The 19,219-nt window shown below is 38.9% G+C and overlaps 1 protein-coding gene across 5 annotated transcripts in view; it reads left to right on the top strand.

The window, feature by feature from the left end:
* dbn1 (drebrin 1) overlaps positions 1–18,832 on the top strand; it is a 142,680-nt gene extending 123,848 nt beyond the window's left edge. The window contains exons 11-15 of one of the 5 annotated variants that reach the window (XM_051937406.1): positions 3,041–3,112; positions 9,368–9,475; positions 10,026–10,492; positions 10,579–10,678; positions 15,982–18,832. In XM_051937406.1, coding sequence (XP_051793366.1) covers positions 3,041–3,112; positions 9,368–9,475; positions 10,026–10,492; positions 10,579–10,678; positions 15,982–16,037 — 803 coding nt within the window. In that variant the 3' untranslated portion in view covers positions 16,038–18,832. Of the gene's footprint in view, positions 1–109; positions 182–3,040; positions 3,113–9,367; positions 9,476–10,025; positions 10,493–10,578; positions 10,679–15,981 lie in introns of all 5 variants that reach the window. The other 4 variants (XM_022206904.2, XM_022206903.2, XM_022206907.2 and 1 more) reach the window with 4 other exon arrangements.
* Positions 18,833–19,219: the final 387 nt, after the last annotated feature.

The raw sequence follows: 19,219 nt of genomic DNA, 5'->3' as shown, positions 1-19,219 counted from the left end.
GTTTTCTCGGGACTCTGTTTCCTCTTGTGTCTCACCTCTGTGTCGCGTCACTGCTTCCTGTTTTGTTGTTGTGTGTGCGTCTCGGTGTTGTGTGTCGTCCGACCACCAGGCCGGTTGGACAGCCCCTTCTTGAGGCAGCAGCACAGTCCGACTCCCCCTCAGACTCGGAGGCAGCCGGCCGGTAGGTACATCACCGGAAGAAGGAGGAGGAGGAGGAGAGCAGACAGACAGACGGACACCAGAAACACAGAGAGAAACGATGGAAGTGCATGTGATTAAGTCCACTCTCAAGACCTGTAGCCTGTTTACATCCACAACAAGATCCACACTAGAAAAACTAGATATTTATAAAAATAAAAGTGAAAGTCTGGCAGCAAGGAGGACAAAAGAAATAGTTTTTTGTTTTTTAAAATCTATTAAATATTGTAAAAATAGTGACAATACAGAAAAAAAATCTCTACATTTGTTATGTGGATTTAAACAATGAAATTAGAGTAGTTTGTTTGTTTTTCTGTGTAAATCTGTAATGTAGCAGTATTTTTTGTAAAAGAACGTTTTTTTTTACAGTTAAATAATATAAAAAGAAAACACTTATTTAAAACCTATTTAAAAAATAGTGAAAATACAAAAAATCTTTAAAATAATGGTGTTTTTTTTAGATTTAAATACAGTTTTAAAAAAGTGTAATTTTAGTCAAGCTTAAAAGAAATAAATCATGTTAACCATCACACAACAGGCCATTTTTTATTTTATTTTTTTAACAAAAGTTAAATAAAATATTTTTTAAAAAGAAAGAAATTACCATTTTTAAAAATAGAGCTGATGTGATACATCAGGGTTTGACCTGTTTTTTGATGGTTAACATATTTTTGGGGGGTGAATTTACTAGATATTAGCTGTAATTTAACAAAAATGGTTAAAATATGTTAATAACACATGTAAAATAACATTAACTTTATTAAATTAAGTTACAGTTGTAAACTAGTTTTTTTAAACTATTTAAAAAACTACTAAACAATGAAAAAAATGCAAATATATGTTAAAAAAAATGCCGAGATCATTACAGCAAGAACTAGTGTAACTTAAGGGTTGAATGCTGTAAAAAAAAACAGATCACTATTTTAATTTTTTTCCAGAGTTTTGGTCTGTTTTTATTTTACATGAACATGTAAATGAATGCAATTTTAAATAGTCTTTTACAAGATAATTTACCAAAATTTGCCATTTTTCAATTCCCAATATAGATATTTTTTTTTCTCAAATAACATAAAATATTTGTAAAAAATTTCTAATTTACAGTGCAAATATTGAACTGTTAGTCAAAAGTAAAAGAACTATTAACCATTTTAAAAATACATTTTTTATGTTGACATTATTTTCAGTTTTTGCCTTTGTAATGGTTAACATGTAAATGAATACATTTATTCCATGATTTTCCGAGATATTAACGGTTATTTCACGAAACAGGGAAATCTGTAAAATAACAGTAAATTTATCCAAACAGTTAAATACTAATTGTTAATTCATTTTTTTACAGTGTCTCTTGAGATTCTTGGTGAAAACAGTAAAAACATGATTCCTCTGTTTCACCAGTTTCACATGCATTTTCATCATTTTGACTTTTAGCACTTCTAGCTTTTACACACTTTCACGTCCCTCACATCTGCACTAAAAACCCTAAAACCCCCTAAAATCCACTGAAATCCACTAAAATCCACTGAAATCCTCCACAGTCCCCTAGCTCCTCCTCATCACCTGGCACCAAATCAACCCCAACACCCAAACGTGGAGGAAACACAGTCGGTTTGTGGAACCCCAACATGACGTTTTTAGGAGGCATCAGCAGCGTAGCTTAGCATGTAGCCACTTAGCTCCACCTTCACACACTGTTGGTTCTTAGACAATAAAAATGTAGAGTAGCAGCTGCTTTATCCTCTGAGAACAAATCTAAATTTCAGTTATTTTTCTTCACCATTTGGGACCTTTGTATATTTTTAAATGCAGTTGTAACATTAAACAACTTTAAAAATCAAGTCAGAAAAGTCAGCTGGAAGTAGAAGAAGAACCTCAAGGAACCTTTTGGGGTTCCTCGCTATTATCACTGCTGCAGATCCTTTGGAGTTTAATATGGTTCCTTCCCAAAAGAACTCGTTGTTGTCGTTGTGTTTTGAAACCCCAAAAATAAGTACAGAAATCTTAGAATTAGCAGGACCAATGGTGAGGAACCTTTCAGGGCTCTTCACTATTGCCATTATAGAAGAACTTTCCGCGTTCAGAATGGCTCTTTGAGAAACCCCTGCTGCAGAAGTTTCTCAAGGAACCCCATAGAAATGTTCCTCAAAGAGCCATTTTGGGGGGCTTGGGGCTCCATTTTGAGCTTGTATTATTATTGTTGTTGTGTTTTTAACCCCAAACATAAGAACAGAAATCTGATGCGATACATTAGACATTCCTAAATAGGATAGAGAAACTTTTTAACATTCTTAGAAGTAGTAGAGCTTTGAGGAACCTTCTGCGTTCACAACAGTTCCCATAGAAAGATTCCTTCAAGACCCATTTCGTGCAATTTGAGGTTCCACTTTGAACTTTTTAGATTCACTTTTCTTATCACAGAATCTTTTCTTAATCCCAATAATGTTTTGTAAAATAATGTAAAGTGTCAGTTCGACCGACACTTAACAAAATACTAAAAAACAATCAACCAGGATCTTATTTTAATAAGGTTCCTTTTGTCTGAACTAAACTGGTAAAGGTTCCTGCAGGGTTCCTTGAGGTTTTCCTGATTCGTAGCGTTTCACCGACCTCCTTAAACCTCCTTCATGGCTGCTCACCACAAAGCTGTTTGTCGTCAGTGTGTCGTCGCCTCAGTCTCCATCCTTTAGATGTCGTCCAGTCGGCTGCTGATGTCAGATTATTTCTGTAAATGTTCCAGTCTTGTTTTTTGTTCCTGATGTTTTTCTGGTTTGAATTTAGGGATTTGACTTGTCCGAGTTATAAACTTTGTTCTGACTGGTTTCTCTGTCACCTCTCTGCTCTTCTGATCCTGGACGTCACACAAACACTCAAAAACACAAACCTCCTGCTGCCTTTAACCCTCACCGATGGCCGACCTGTGAGTGTCCGAGATGCTGTCGAGCCGAACGTCATCTCAGTTTGTTTGACTGAAAATCTTCACCTTCGACTCAGTGTGGAAGTTGTTGCTGTTGTCATTCAGGTTAACGACCATAAAGGTGGTTTTGTGCGTTTTAGCCCATTAACTGCAGGTGGATCCAACTCCCTACATTCATTTGAGCTCCAAAGCTTAGAGAGTTTTTATTACAGCTAGATCATCAGGTCACCTAAATGTAGAAAGTACGGGTATTTCCAGTGAAGTCTGGTGGTATCATCTGGTTTTATTTGCCCAGATTGTGAATTTTCTGCCTTTTAAAAGCTACAGATTCCTACGCTGTGGGTTTCTTCACTGTGAAGACATATTGCAGTTTAAATGTTTAAATGCTGTTAGTGCGACAGAGGAAGATGGCCTTCATAGATTCTTGTTCTTCCTAATTGTTTCAGTAGAAGGTAACTAAGCTTTTTTTTAGTTGCTGAAGATGTTTCATCTCTAATCCAAGAAATGTTTTGAGTTTGAACTGACTGGTGGGTTGTCCCAGGTATTTATTTGTAGGTGTAAATGGTGGTAAAATTGCCTGGGGAGGGATGATTCCAAGTGTCTAAAGGATAAAGGACAGTCCGTTGAGGAAGATAGAAGGTTTGTCGTAGCCTAAACAGTGACAACGATGTCACTTCTCAGGTCAGTCTGTCCTCCCTCAAATCAAAAACGACCACATAGGTCGTCTGTACACGCCCGTATTACGACCGAGTGTTACGTTTTGACTATGCGACCTCTGGCGGTTGAGTAAATATCGACACTCCGGTGTTGCAGGTGAAACGTCACCATGAACAAACTTTTATCTAATACTATCCCTATCCCTTTCCCTCACCCTAACCCTAACCATAACCCTAAACCCGTGCTGGGAAAGTGAGGAAAAAGCCGTTTCGCGAGGGAAAAGCCGTTTCTTGAATTAAATCCCGTAATGTGTTCCTTTTCCCCGTAGGGGCGCTAACGTAAATACGCTCTCATGGGTCGTATTCCGGTGCACGTTACATACGACCGATGTGGTCGTATGAATTTGATGACTTGTTGCTCAGGTACTTGTAATGCAGTCCTGAGATCCCTTGCCATGCAGTTTAACCACAACTCTCTACTAGAGTTGAAACGAAAAGCTGAAAAGAAAGTCTGGCTACCTTCTATCGAAAGTGTGAATTTTCTGCCTTTAAAGGTGGCAGATTCCTTCACTGTGGGTTTCTAGAAAAACATATCGCTGTTTAATTTTTTTCCAAGTCACTTTTAAATGATGTTACAAGAAGAAGATCGCATTCATAGATTCTTTATCATCCAGCTCTTGGTAATTCTAAATGTTTCAGTTGAAACTAACTTGTTTTTAGTTCTTGAAGATGCTTTACCTCTAATCCAAGAAACTTTTTCTGTTCAAACTGACTGATGGGTTGTTCCAGGTATTTATGGTGATAAATGGTGGTAAAAATGTCTGGGAAGGGTTAAGTCCAAATGTCTAGCATAAAGGAAAATCCATTGAGAAAGATAGGTTTGTCATAGCCTAAACAGTAAATACAACACCACTTATCAGGTACTTATAATGCAGTCCTTAGATCCCTCCCTAGGCAGTTTAACCACAACTCTCTACTAGTTAGAACTGGTGACGTATCTTGGATTTGAGGTGAAACATGTCCAAGAACCGAAAAGATAATCTAGCTACATTCAGTTTAAACTCTTAGAAATACAATACAGATCCTCCATTTGATTATTTGAAGGCAGATAGCTAGAAAAGTGGATGACAAGATACCATTAAATGTAAGGGAGAGTCAACCATTCAAAACATGAAATGAGTTAATGTAGTTAACGGGTGAAATCAAGCAGACCACCTTTGTGATCCTCAGTGTTTCTTATTGCATGTTTGTAGGTGATGTAGTGGCAAATATCATGCTGGGTGTAGGGGAAAAAAACAGTTCATCCGTGTTCCAAGTGTTTGACGGCATGTTAGGGCCATATGTGACAAAATAATATTACAGAGCTGAGAAAGGAGGTTCATAGTCAGGAGGGAAACATCTGAATTTCCAAGATTAAAGTTGCAACGCCGGACCACCAGTTAACAAAGACGCTTTTAACTGTCTTGTGGTTCCTTTAGCATTAAAGTTATCTCTTAAAAATCAGTCTGTTCCCTTTGCATAGATTCAGTTCATGGCAACATGTCTTCAAAGCCTGAATGGTTATAAAATGCATCTTAATAAGATGACAAGTAGTCTCACCAATCCAGAGGCATCTCCAGAGCTGGAGAATGGTCCGACTACACCTCATTATCAGTCTGTATTTGTATTTTATTTCAACCAATCCCAACCATCTCTGGCAGTACCAAGCCCAGGATGCAGGGATGGTGCCCCCTATGATCTGTTCAAATCAGCCTACCATACCAGTACTGTTACTACGAACAAGACATAGTGATTTGACTAAAATGTAGTATGTGTTGCATAGTATGCAAGAAAAAAAACCAAAATAGCAAAGTAACCAGATGCTGAGAAGATCACCAGTTTGAATGAAACCAGTCTACCTCATCTACTGGGTTACACATAACATTTCTACATTTAATTATTACAGTCTCAGGTATGATTTCATCTTTTTGTTACATAAATTAAGTTACATTTTACTTTCGAGATTAACTTTAATGTTGATCCCTGTGTTACTTTAGCAGTGACGTTGTGTGACACAATGCTGATGAATCTGTCGTAAAACTCATCAATATCCACATTTTTTTAAACTTGTCTGGTATTTTTAGAGCAGAAGGAGATGCTACACATTAGCTGTGCTATTGTTGACCCTCCAAAACTAAGAGTTAGCTAAAAGCCTGCTGTAGCATATGGCATAATAGGACAATTTAACAGTTTTGTACTGCATGGTACTAAAAACTAATGTTTGTCAGTAGTTGGTGTTTTTGAATACAACCGTTGTTTTGCTGGAACATTTCCATGCATAGATTCAAGCACAGTCATTGAATTCAACTGCATTGCCAAGAAAACCAAATCGTTGTCAAAATTTGTGTTTTTTAGCTTTTAAACTGCTGCTCAGTACTTGTGGAAGTAGTTGGCTGGACACCATGGACATGCTGGGTATCAAAGAAATGCATTTTACAACCACATACAAACAAGATCTACGATGGTTCTGGGCTCGATTCTTTTCCATTTTCTTGTTGCTAAATCTGATCGAAAGTGTAGTTTGATCAGTTTGTCTAAAGCAGCTGGTGTCTGTGGTTGGTTCAATCTTGTAAAGTACAACAATGTTATTCCTTGACCCCAAAAAACTTCTTTGTCATGAACTTGTGATTCAGTTTACCACCTGAATCTCTGCGGTTTTTCTCTAAATACTGACCTCCTTCTTCAGCTCTGTAATTTTATTTCAGTTTTTACGTACTGTGGCTTCTAATACGGCGTCGTACTACCAACCTTCTTTGAACAAAGAGTATTCAGTCTGGTTCTTTATTTAGCAAAGGATCAGTTTTTATTAAATATTACTTACACCAGTCAGTCTTGCTTTTTCAACTTACATTTGAATTTCTATTCAATTCACTATGCTTTATTGGCATGAAACTTAGGACAACATGGCCAAGATTCATTTATAATATGACATATATAATTACAGAACAAACAAAACACAAATATCTTACACCAACAAAAAAACACAATTAATAACTAGAAAACAGAATGGTCTTTATTCGTGCTGCAGCCGAAATGTCCTTCTGTTCTAAAGAAGGTGGTTTGATGATGAGAGGTTCTCGACCAGCAGGTGAACTAGAGAACCCAAAATGTGTCGTTCTAACAGGTCAAACATGTCGTCCTTCATCTTATCGTGTTCATGACGTCCCTCATGAACTCTTGTTCTGGTTTCTGAACAGGATGTCCGAAGCATGAAACCATCAAACACCTGAAAGAGTTGTTGTTGTGATTCTCTTGACTGTAATTGATGACGTTTGTGGATTAATGGAAGTGTTGTGTACATATAACACATATTATAGCTGTGACTCACCTGTAGTCTGTTACATTGATGGCATTTATCAGTGAATGTTCTCCGATTGTCTGACAACTGTTTCATTGTGTCTTGGTTTTGGTGCCTGAGATGCCATTTCTCATTGGAATATGTTACTGTTTGTATTTGCCGGTGTTGATTTTCTTCGTGCACGGAAAAGCTGCAGTCTGGTCTAAATTCCAATAATTGTTACCTCCCAGTTAGTGTATATTGATTAAAATGGAAATCGGCAAGTGGTGCCAGTTTTAAAGTCAAGAAATCACCAACTTTAGTAGAGTGTGTACCAAAACTTCCCACACTGTCTCACTTGCAAAGATTTATTTATTGGTGCCATGTTTCGGACCTGGACCTCCGTCAGGTAAATAGTTTGGTGCAATGGCAGACGCCATCTTAAACAGGAAGTGGCTCTAACTCCACCATCAATGAACAAACTGCCTGTACCCTGAGAAGGTATGGAACACTAAAGGAAAAAACATTATTTTTCAGATTTACACTACTGTTCAAAGGTTTGGGGTCACTTAGAAATGTCCTTATTTATGAAAGAAAAGCATTTTTTTTCAATGAAGACAACGTTAAATGAATGATAAATCCAGTGTAGACATTGTTAATATGGTAAATGACTATTCTAGCTGGAAACAGCTGATGTTTAATGGGATATCTCCATAGGGGTACAGAGGAACATTTCCAGCAACCATCACTCCTGTGTTCCAATGCTACATTGTGTTAGCTAATGGTGTTGAAAGGCTCATTGATGATTTGAAAACCCTTGTGCAGTTATGTTAGCACATGGATAAAAGTGTGAGTTTTCATGGAAAGCATAAAATTGTTTGGGTGACCCCAAACTTTTGAACAGTAGTTTATATTGGCAAAAATGCCAATGAGAGTGGTGCCGGACTTAAGGTCAGGAAGTCACCATCTTTTGTAGAGTTCTTCCTCTAGGGACCATGAATGTTTGAACCAAAACTTCCCACACTGCCTCGCGTATTTACTGTTGCCATGTTTCGGTTTTAGACCTCAATCAGGCAAATAGTTTGGTGCAAAGCCAGAGGCCATCTTAAACAGGAAGTGGCTCTGACCCCGCCACCAATGAACAAACTGCCCGTACCCTATGGAGGTATGAAGCTCCAAAAGAAAAAACATTATTTCCATACTATATAGAACATTAGAGTCAACAATAATATATAGACAAGCCTTGATAGACATTAAGTATTCACATGGTGTGGGTAAACTCTAAGGAAAGAACTGCTTAAAGTCTGATGCTTTCACAATATGGGTCAAGACCTGTAAGTATTGTGTAAATCAACCTGCAGCTTGAAGAAATACCTTAAAACACACTGTAATATTGGATAATAAATGAGACAAAGTGAACAGCAGTTATAAAACATCATATTAATGCATTTTCCACAGACGCTCACCCTGTCCAACATGAAGAACATATTATCCCTGCAGCATTATGGGTATACTTGTATAAGCAAACACAGGTAGCACTGATAAATGAACCTGGATGAAATGAAGCCATACTCTGTTTTAGGTGGCTTCTGGCTTTGGGCCAAATTATTTAACTGATGAAGGTCTAACACTTAAACGTTGCACCAATAAATGCATCTTTGCAAGTTAGACAGTGTGCTCAAATCTGTTTGAACTTTTTGGACCAAAACTTCTGCCAATCCTTTTGGTTCATATCAAGATATTCCACTGGATAAATAGTCTGGAAGGAAGTCACCAAAATCATTGGATTCATTTGCATTTCCATTGATGATTGTTCAGATATTTCAGTTTTGACCAACAAACTAACAATAGAACAACTTCTGAGCACCAAAGTTAAACATTTAAACACCAAGACTGGACCTCGAACATTACAATAGAGCTTGATACTTTGGTTTTGTTTGTTTGTTTCTTCAACATTCATGGGAACAACACTGGACTGGTCTGGTGAAGGTTCTGACGTCTAGAACTGGATGCAGTGACTGTATCTGTGTGTTTCCTGGTTGTTTGATGGCAAATTGATGTTGTTTTTGAGATTCTGGATGTGTTGAAGTAACACTGAGTCTGATTCTTTACAATTTTACAGAAAAGAAACTGAAGTAAAGTCTAAGAAAATGGTTCAGATTTGGATGGATGCAAACATAGAATTAAAACTCGTCAGTTCAACACATCCGGTTCTTGGGTTTAATTTTTCTGGGAGGTTTTCGTACCTTTTCCATCTGTTTTCTTTGTCCCACTCTGTTCCTGTAGGGGATGATGACAATGAAGCGAGCACAGAGCGCAACATGGCTGCCGTGTCGCCCATTCCTAAAATAGTCACCACACCCATCAAAGAGGAAGATCGCAGAGATGAATGGGGTAAGAATCAATGTTGGACTCTTTAGTTTTCACTTCAGTATTCGGTCTGGAGTTAATGTGAGCTGATCAGTCAAAGAATGCTTTCACTGGTCCTGATCCAGATCTTTGAGATTGGCTCAGGACATCCCTGTTAATCATCCATCCATCCATCCATCCATTATCTATACACTGCGTAATCCTCATTAGGCTGGAGCCTATCCCAGCTGGCTTAGGATGAAGGCAGGGGACACCCTGGACAGGTGACCAGTCTGTCGCAGGGCTACATATACAGACGAACAATCACACACATTCACACCTGTGAGCAATTTAGAATAATCAATTCACTTCAGCATGTTTTTGGACTGTGGGAGGAAGCTGGAGAACCCGGAGAAAACCCACACATGCACAGGGAGAACATGCAAACTCCATGCAGAAAGATCCCGTGAAAGCCGGGACGTGACCCAGAGATCTTCTAGCTGCAAGGCGACAGTGCAAACCACTACGTTACCGTGCAGACCGTCCCTGTTAATCACTGTTATTAAGTCTTTGTTTTCCTTGTTGTCGTCTCCAGATTCGGTGCCAAAGCAGGAGCAGAAACCTCCGGTCCAGGAGTCGACGCCCACCAAACCCGTTCAGAGTGTCGCCCCGCAGGCCCGCGACTCCTCCAGCTTCAACGTGTGGGAGTCTGGAACCGACAGCCTGGTGGACCTGTGGGACAGCAGCTCCACCCCTCCGGCCAACCAGACATCCCAGTCCTCCAACCTGGTGGACCTGATGGGCGACGTGGTGCCGCCCAGCGCCACCGCCGCCGGCCGGCCCCAGCCCCTCCTCAGCTTCGACGAGATGATGGACGGGACGTTCTGCTCGGGCACCGCCACCGAGGACGACCCGTCCAGCCTGGTGGACGTGACCGGCTCGGACCAGATGACCCTCAGCTACCAGCATGCGCTGCAACATGCGTCCGGGGAGGGGGCGGAGCTGGATGACGGACAGCTGCTGATGACCAATGGGGAGACGCTGCTGAAGGAAGGGACTCAGGTCAGACGAGTCGACGCTGCTGCTGTCTAAAGTCAGCTTCCCTGTCTTTTTGTTTCTCAACCTTTCCGTCTGTTTTTTGCTTTCAGGCGAGCGAGGGCTATTTCAGCCAATCACAGGAGGAAGAATTCGGCCAATCAGAGGAGTCCTCGGCTAAGCCTGCACCGGTTTTTTATAACAAGCCACCAGGTGGGATGTTTGTAGTTGATGGAAACATACAACATAAACAAGCTGCTCATCTACTGAAGGAAACACCGAAAATGCAGATGTTTTAACTTCAGTTTAGCAGTTTTCTGTCTCATTTGATATTCTATAAAGAAACAGCATCAACATTATACATCCGTCTTCAGCCGCTGGTGTTCTCTCAGGATTGGCCTATGTCACTGAAAACCCCAAAGCATTCATCCATGAGATAAAACAGCCTCTTTCAAATCTGCAACAAGCTCCTGCAACTACAGTGACAGATTTGTTTGCTGTAGCTTCTGACATATCTACAGATATCTGTAAATATATCGATCTCAAAATGAATCCCAGTTTAGTTTTATATAACAGTTCAACAATGACATGTGGCTGTCAGACAAAAAAGGACCAAATGAGACTCAAAATGCCCCAAATTAGACCAACATGACCAGAAACAGACAAATAATGACCTTTTTGAGACAAAATATGAACAAAAAGATACTAAGGCAAGGCATAAAATATAGTAAGTAGGCAAAATATGATGTAGAAGGACCAAAATGAGACTCAAAATGCCACAAATTAGACAAATGATGGCCTTATAGAAACAAAATATGACCAAAGACAGACAAAACCGACCAAAATGACACACAAAATGAGCCAAATTAGACAAATAAGGACCTTTTAGAGACGAAATATGACCAAAAACAGACAAAAAGGGCCAAAATGAGAGACAAAATGACACAAATTAGACAAATGCTTACATTTTAGAAACCAAAGATGTCCAAAAACAGACAAAAATGACCAACATAAGACACAAAATGCCCCAAATTAGACAAACATGATCAGAAACAGTCATATAATGACCTTATAGACAAAATATGATCAAAAACAGACAATAATGACCAAAATGAGACACAAGATACCCCAAATTAGGCAAATAATGACATTATGGAGACAAAATATGGCCAAAAAGATACCAAGGCAAGACATAGAATATAAAAGTAGGCAAAATGTGATACAAAATGGCCAAAATGAGACACAAAATGCCCCAAATTATACAAATAATGACCTCTTAGATACAAAATATGGCCAAAAACGACCAAAATGAGACACAAAATGCCCCAAATTAGAAAAATAATGACCTCTTAGAGACAAAATGTGACCAAAAATAGACAAAAAAGGACCAACCTTAGACTCAAAATTAGAGATAGACCGATATGGGTTTTTCAGGACCGATACCAATACCGATTATTAGTAGTTAGAGGAGGCCGATACCCGATATTTGGAGCCGATATTCATTTGCAGTAAAAGTGTAAAAATTGGCGTAAAAAAATTGAATAATGCAAACACTGAACTTCATTGAAATGCCTAAAGCATGTTTATTGAATCACACAAATAGAAAATAATAGCTCCAGAAGTGCCTGAATTTCCTAGACTCAGAAACATCTCTTATAAAGTTGAATAAAAGGTTAAATAAATAGCTCTATGAAAATTTTCCACAGATAATACAGTAAAATTTAAATATAACTACAATGACTTGTCTTTGTTTTAAGTTCAAACGCAACAAAAATACAGGGAGTTCTCAGGCTCAGCAGCACCTCTTGTAAAGTTAAATAAAAACTTAAATAATAGCTCCCTGAATTATTTTCACAGTAAATAAAGTAAAATTTCAATACAACTGAAATGACTTATCTTTTTTTAAAAACTTCAAACAAAAACAAAAGTGCAGGGAGTTCTCAGGTTCAGCATTATCTCTAGTAAATGCAAATAAAAACTTAAATAATAGCTCCCTGAATTTTTTTCACAGTAAATAAAGTAAAATTTCAATACAACTGAAATGACTTATCTTTTTTAAAAAACTTCATACAAAAACAAAAGTGCAGGAGTTCTCAGGTTCAGCATTATCTCTAGTAAATGCAAATAAAACTTAAATAATAGCTCCCTGAATTTTTTCACAATAAAGTAAAAGTTCAATATAACTGAAATAATTTAACTTTGTTTTAACTTCAAACAAAAAGTGCAGGAGTTCTCAGGCTCAGCAGTATCTCTAGTAAATGTAAATAAAAACTTGCTTCCAGAGATTTTATAAAGTAATATCATTTCAGAATTTTACTCTCTCATCTTCCCGTTCATTTTCAGATCATAGGACCAGAAAGCTCATAGCAACGTTAGTAGTCGTGAGTTGTAGAGTTTTTCACGTGACTTTAACTACATACTATTCTCCACATTACATACCGTGATTTCAGGACTATTGAGCGCACCTGAATATAAGGATCCGAATATTCTCGGGTGACCATATTCTGTTTCTCTGAAAAGAGGACACTTCCAGCTCGTGAGAAAAATTTTCAGTCTCCCCCCCATTTTTAGGGGTTTTCCGTGGGTCAGGGGCTTTCTGTGCTTCAAACTCAGTTAAACAGATATTCTGAATTCCCCAGAAAATAACACTTTACCTGGACATACAGAAAAATAGCCCAAAACACTCACAAACAGTTGCTTTATAAATAGTATATTTATTAAATTAAAGCAATTCTCCTAAACAATATAATCAGTCACATACAAATATGGCATGCTCTAGTCTTTAATAGTTATTGACTCAAGTTGTGTAGGAACACATGTATTCAGATGTTTAACAAAATAAGAAATAATCATCTCTCTTAAGTCTGACACTTACACCTTAGTTAGGAAAAGTGAGGTAGAGTACCATTCTTCAAAATAACCTCCCAATTATCAATTATGTAAAAACAGAAATAATGCCTCAAAATATTAAACAAAAAGAAAAAAGAGAGGTAGCCTATTCTTCAATGTTCAGTTAGCCCATTCTTCAAAATAATGTGTCTAATGGCAAATGAAAAAAATATAGAAATAATGCCTCAAGTCAACAGTCCTTTTTTCCTTCTTTTTCCTTTTCTTATTAGCTACAGAGACATAAGTCCCAATTTTGCAGACTGTACATTCTGCCTCCCATTTGACACGACCCGGACGAAAACAGGGGTACTTTTTTTCGCATTTCATCAGTGAAATGACATTTGCGTTTCGGCGTTTTCTTTCGGTTCGAGTGCTCTCTCGCAGTGTGCCTACCTGCCTGTCAGCCTGCGAGGAAGTGAATCTCCAGCGCCGTGGCGCTCGCCGGCGCTTCAGAGACGCGGCGCTGGTGCTCCGCAGCGTGTGCAGTGGAAATTGTCTGATAGAAGAGAATGGGTTCTAAGTGCTGCAGTGCGATTCAAGAGCGCGGCGGTTTCACGTTATGTGGAATTTAGGGGATCAAAAACCCGGACATTTGAAGGACTTCATAAACGCTGGCCGGACAGGCCGGACAGCCTCTGAAAAGAGGACATGTCCGGGCAAAAGAGGACGTATGGTCACCCTAGAATATTCGGATCTCAAAATAAATACGTGCAGTAGCTCTGTTTACTTCTTTGACCGACAGATCGATTGCCTTTAACTTAAAAGCTAAATCATATGCATTCCTTTGTGTGTTTTCCATGATGAGGGTGTGTGCATGCAGCGCAAAATGACTGATCTGAAGAATTTAGTGTGAGTGTGTTTGATTTAATTCGAACAGTTTCATTGGTCCACTGTGACCGGTTCGGTAATTTCATTCTGACGAGGATAAACGTATTGACGGCATGAAGCTGGCCCGTAGAAATCTATACATTAGCCACATCGTTGTATAAGCTGTAGGATTCGAAGCGTGACAAAAAGTAACGGCTTACTGTCCGGAAAGAACGGTGTATTTTCCCCACTGCTAATACATAGTCTGCAGAGCGTTTAAAGCCAGATCGACGAACTAATTTTATGGTAAAAGCTAAGCAGCCTCCACCTTAGCGCTCCCTAAAACAAGTGAACTGAGTTTTTTATACACTCTCTCTTAATCACACACACATGCTTTTCTATCATGGACTGTTTCCATCTCGATATTATCAGCAGTCTTCAGCTGCCGTCAATTCCAGCCATTTTCAGTACAAAAAATCGCTAATATTCTATCTGTAAATAAAATATGACGAGAAATACAGAGAATATTGGACGCGCATCGCGAGGTGCATTTAAACACCTATTCGTGGATTTATACCGACTTCAAGACATGTTTTGGACAAAATATGTTACTGGCTTGTTTCGTCTGGATGTCCAAGGTTGGATTATGGCCGTTTTTTGTGGAATATTTTCATCTGTGTGTAATAATGAACCCGGAAATGTGAGTCGCGCTGTGTACGTTGAAGCCGTGTATAGAGAACGGATGGATGGATATTCGTTGTTTGTCGGACAAATGTGTTTATATTACCTGCTGTGGTAATCACATCTGAAAGTGGTTTATACCGGCGGATTCATGAGAATCTAAGCTTTCCATCGGCGTATAGTGTTTGTATAATCGCGTTTGCAGTTTCAGACGTTTAGCAAATTGCTTATGCAGATCTCAAAGTGTTCCGTGGGCGGAACACTGAAGCGCAACGGGTTAAATAATTCACAGACATGTTGGGACGTAATACGAGTTAGCAGAGCTGCCGCTAAGGTTTACTCTGCTGTTACGCTATTCTGCTGCTCACTGTAACGTTAGTAGTAGTTGTGAGATGCAGAGTACTGGGATGTTTATTACAATTTCGGAAGAGCTTTCTGCATTTACCTTTGACACGTGTTTTCTGTCCGGAGCTTCTCACACAAGAAAACTTTTCCTCTCACTCTCCAGTGTGTGTGAGGACAGCTTCTTCTTCGCTTAACTGCCGCTTAACCAATCAGAGGACGGGGTGAATAGTGCAGGAGACAGCAGGCAGGAGAGAGAGAGGCGCTGCTGCATCTGAACCGAAATAACCCAGTTTTAAATTGATTTCTTCATATCGGCCGGTCGGATTAAAAAAAGGCCGATGCCGATATACGTCAAATTTCCAAATATCGGTCGATCTCTACTCAAAATGCAACAAATTAGACAAATACTGACCTTATAGAGACAAAATATGACCAAAAAGATACCAAGGCAAGACATAAAAGTTTAAAACTAGGCAAATATGATGTAAAATGATCAAAATGAGACTCAAAATGCCCCACATTAGAGAAATAACGACATTATAGAGACAAAATATGACCAAAAACAGACAAAAAGAACCAAAATAACACACAAAATGCCCCAAATTAGACCAATAATGACCTTGTAAAGACAAAGTATGATGAGAAACAGACAAATAATGACCTTATAATGGCTTCCTACATCTCCCTCCAATGGACCAATCACAGCTCGCCACCTGTCCCCACACTTTAGCACCCAGGCACTAAACATCTCGGACTGTAGATAAACATGTGTTTGCGTGTTTTTTGTTGTTCAGAGATTGACATCACGTGCTGGGACACGGATCCCGTGGTCGACGAGGACGACGACTAACCGGCCGACGTGCCGCCGCCACCGGACCAAGAGGACGAAGTAGGAAGTGCGCTTCACGAAGAAAACTGTTTTTTTTTCCTTTTCTAAAAAACGAAACACAAACAAACAAAAAAATGATGATAATAATAATAACAAGTCTTGCATCAAAACTACTTCTGTATTATCTTTTAGAGAAACAGTAGCCACTGAGAAGAAGACGGAGTTGATTTAAAGAAGGAATTTTTTTTCTTTCTGTGTTTATTTATTTGTTTTCTTTTTTTGTTTTTTTTGTTTTTTTCGCTATGCAGATGTATTAGCCGGGAGCCTGGGGGGTTGTTTTGTTTGTGATTTATTAACGTAGCGCACTGCTGCATATTAGAGACAATGAAGCCCAGTGAGCGGCCGGCAGCCGACATGCTTAGTCTGTAGTGCTTTAATAATAACACCCTATAAAACTAATACAGCGGATCAGTACAGCTGCCATGTGTATCCTCACTCTCTTCTTTTCTTACCTCTTTTTCACCTCCCGCCTTCCTTCCGCCTTCCTCCCCCGAAACATTCACCTCTGCAAGTCAGTTAATCTTGTATTTAGACGTCACTTCATTGGAACGAAAGCGCTTTATTTATTCTGGTGAACTTGAAATGAGATGAAACTAACTGTGGCTCCTTTTTGGGACCTTCTTTTTTCACTCCTTTTGTATGATTTTAAATCCAAGATTAAATGGCTTGTGAATCTTTCTCGGTGCACTTTTGTTTCTTCTTCAGAGTCCCACATCCCCACGTATATATTTACACAAGCAAAAAAAAAAAAGGGAAAAAGAGCGTTTTTTTGCCTCTGATCTAGATGAAGATACTGTAGATATTTTTCCAGTTTTTTAGGAGAGTTGGGCTTTAAGATAACGAACGTAAAGCAGCAAAAAAAACACAGTGAATTTGTACGATTCTTATTCTTCTAAACATGAGATGAGAGGAAGACGAGGCAGGACGAGCATTAGCTGTTCAGGTTTTTAGTGATTTAACGGTTCATTTACTGTCGCAGTTAGATCCAGGACGACAGACGGAGGGTGGGCATGAAACGGCGGGAAGCAAACTTGGGCCACGGGATGCTTGAAAATATTATGTTGCGCCTTTGTTTTAAACTCACGGAGAACCAGATGTTCAGGAATCATCAAATCAGCTCACTTTAAAGATGTGAAACTTCAGTTATCGTCTTCAGGAACTAGAAATCTGAGTTTCCTGCACTCATACCTTCAGTAAAGATATTTTCTCACCTTGTAATCTTCATACTCACTGCAATCAGCTTTTTAGGTGCTAAAATCAGCAGTAACCAATGAAAACATCTTTTCTAGATAAGTTCTGACGTAGACAACATTGCCTTACTTGGGGGATACCATCTGACATGAAAGAAGAGTTTTACATTTCCTGATTGAGAACACTTCCTGAAGACTTCTCTCCATCATTCTCTCATAGATGAACAAAGTTTCTTTGTTTCTCTGAGGAGTTTGGCATTTTGCAAGTTTTTGTGTCCGGTTTGTTCTACTCCATTTACCTCGACTAATGTAGACTACAGCGCCACCTATTGACAACACTTCACAGCATAGTTCTTCTCTCCAAAGTAGTTAATTAAACGTGAATAATTAGATTCCATCAGTGTTCTTCGATTATCGAGAATCCAGTTGTGGTAACAACAACTAAGTAGGGCTATCCAGACATTCCTATTCCAAGTTTTCCAGTTCTTCTCCTGGATCCTGAGGCGTTCCTGGGCCAGATGAGATATGTAATCTCTCCAGGAGGCTTCATATTCAGATGTGAACCATCTCAGCTCGTTGCTTTCAACACGACATTTGTAGGTCTTCTCCAAGTCCATAAAAACACTTGTGAACTAGAAGGTCAGCAACACCACGAGGGTGAAGACCAAGTCCCACTGCTCTACGAGCGTTGAATCTTCCTGCATCCAAAGTTCTACAACCAGCTGTTAGCAGTTGGTTGTCCTTGTCGTTGAGGATACAAGCACCGCCTTCACTTTGGTTCCACAAGAACCAGAAGGCTTGTAGCTACAGTCCTGGTACCACATCCAGCACCTCCCATTAAGGTTCCCGGGAGACGTATTCATAGGTGTTCCCCAAGTCCACAAAGACATGTTTATTACTTTTCTTTTTAAATTTTTTTAGCGTCCAAATGTTTCACTTCAGACTGGTTTGATCATTTCATGAACACATGACTAGTGATCCATAAAGATCTTCACATGAAATATTGTATGAAGCCAAACTGTGAAAAACTGTGAACTTCCAATGACTCAAAGCCAGATTTTGACCATTTTTCAAATTAAAAAAAAACAATGCAGGGTTAGGTTACAATAGAATGTATAGTCAGAATGCCCTTTCAAAGCTTCTGTAAATGTAATTTCACCACCATTTTCTGATATCTGCAGGCTAATAAAGTTCTAACAGAGTCACATAAAGTCACGTAGCCGAAGTTTTTGAATCTGGAAACGGATTCCTGACATCTGGATCTCTGAGCGGCTTAAGACTGACTTCTAAAAGCTCTCTGACCCACATCTGCTGCCTCCTGCTTCAGCTTTGTGCCAACGCAAAAAAAGCACCGTCTTTTTTTTAATGGTTCTGTTTTTATTTCCTGAGGTGTTGTTGGGTTGCTCTGGAGGAGGAGAGGCCCAGACGGGAGGCCAGTGTGTTTTTAATACCTGTCAAAAAGTGTGCTAGAATTGATTTTCAGGACCTTTTTGGATATTAGCGACAACAGTGTTAGTCTTTTTTGCTGTACATCCCTGTAGAAATAAAAACTCTGAGGCAATAAGAGCAGCTGTGTGTTTGTGTGGTCTCCTACTGGAACTGGAGAGTCATAGAAACAATCGCTGGTATCCTGGATGGTGGTTGGTCAGAACAATCATAGACGATGAAACTTGTTCATTTTAGCGAAAAACAAATATTTTGTAACTAAGTAACTTTGGACAGATTTCTGTCATTTTAAACAAATATTTAGATGACTTTGGAGAATTTTTGAGTCGTCTTTGAAAAATGTTCAATTATTTTTGACAAATTTGAGTAATTTTAATCATTTTTTTTTCAACAATTGAACAAGTTACAGCAAAATAAAAACTAATTTTGGACAAATTTCCTGTCATTTTAGATGGATTTTCATACGACTTCTAACAAGTGTTGAGTCCACGTGGACAGATTAAATCT

The sequence above is a fragment of the Acanthochromis polyacanthus genome, chromosome 17, assembly GCF_021347895.1.
Source record: "Acanthochromis polyacanthus isolate Apoly-LR-REF ecotype Palm Island chromosome 17, KAUST_Apoly_ChrSc, whole genome shotgun sequence".
Lineage (NCBI taxonomy): Eukaryota > Metazoa > Chordata > Actinopteri > Pomacentridae > Acanthochromis > Acanthochromis polyacanthus.
This window is presented reverse-complemented; position numbering and strand designations above follow the sequence as displayed.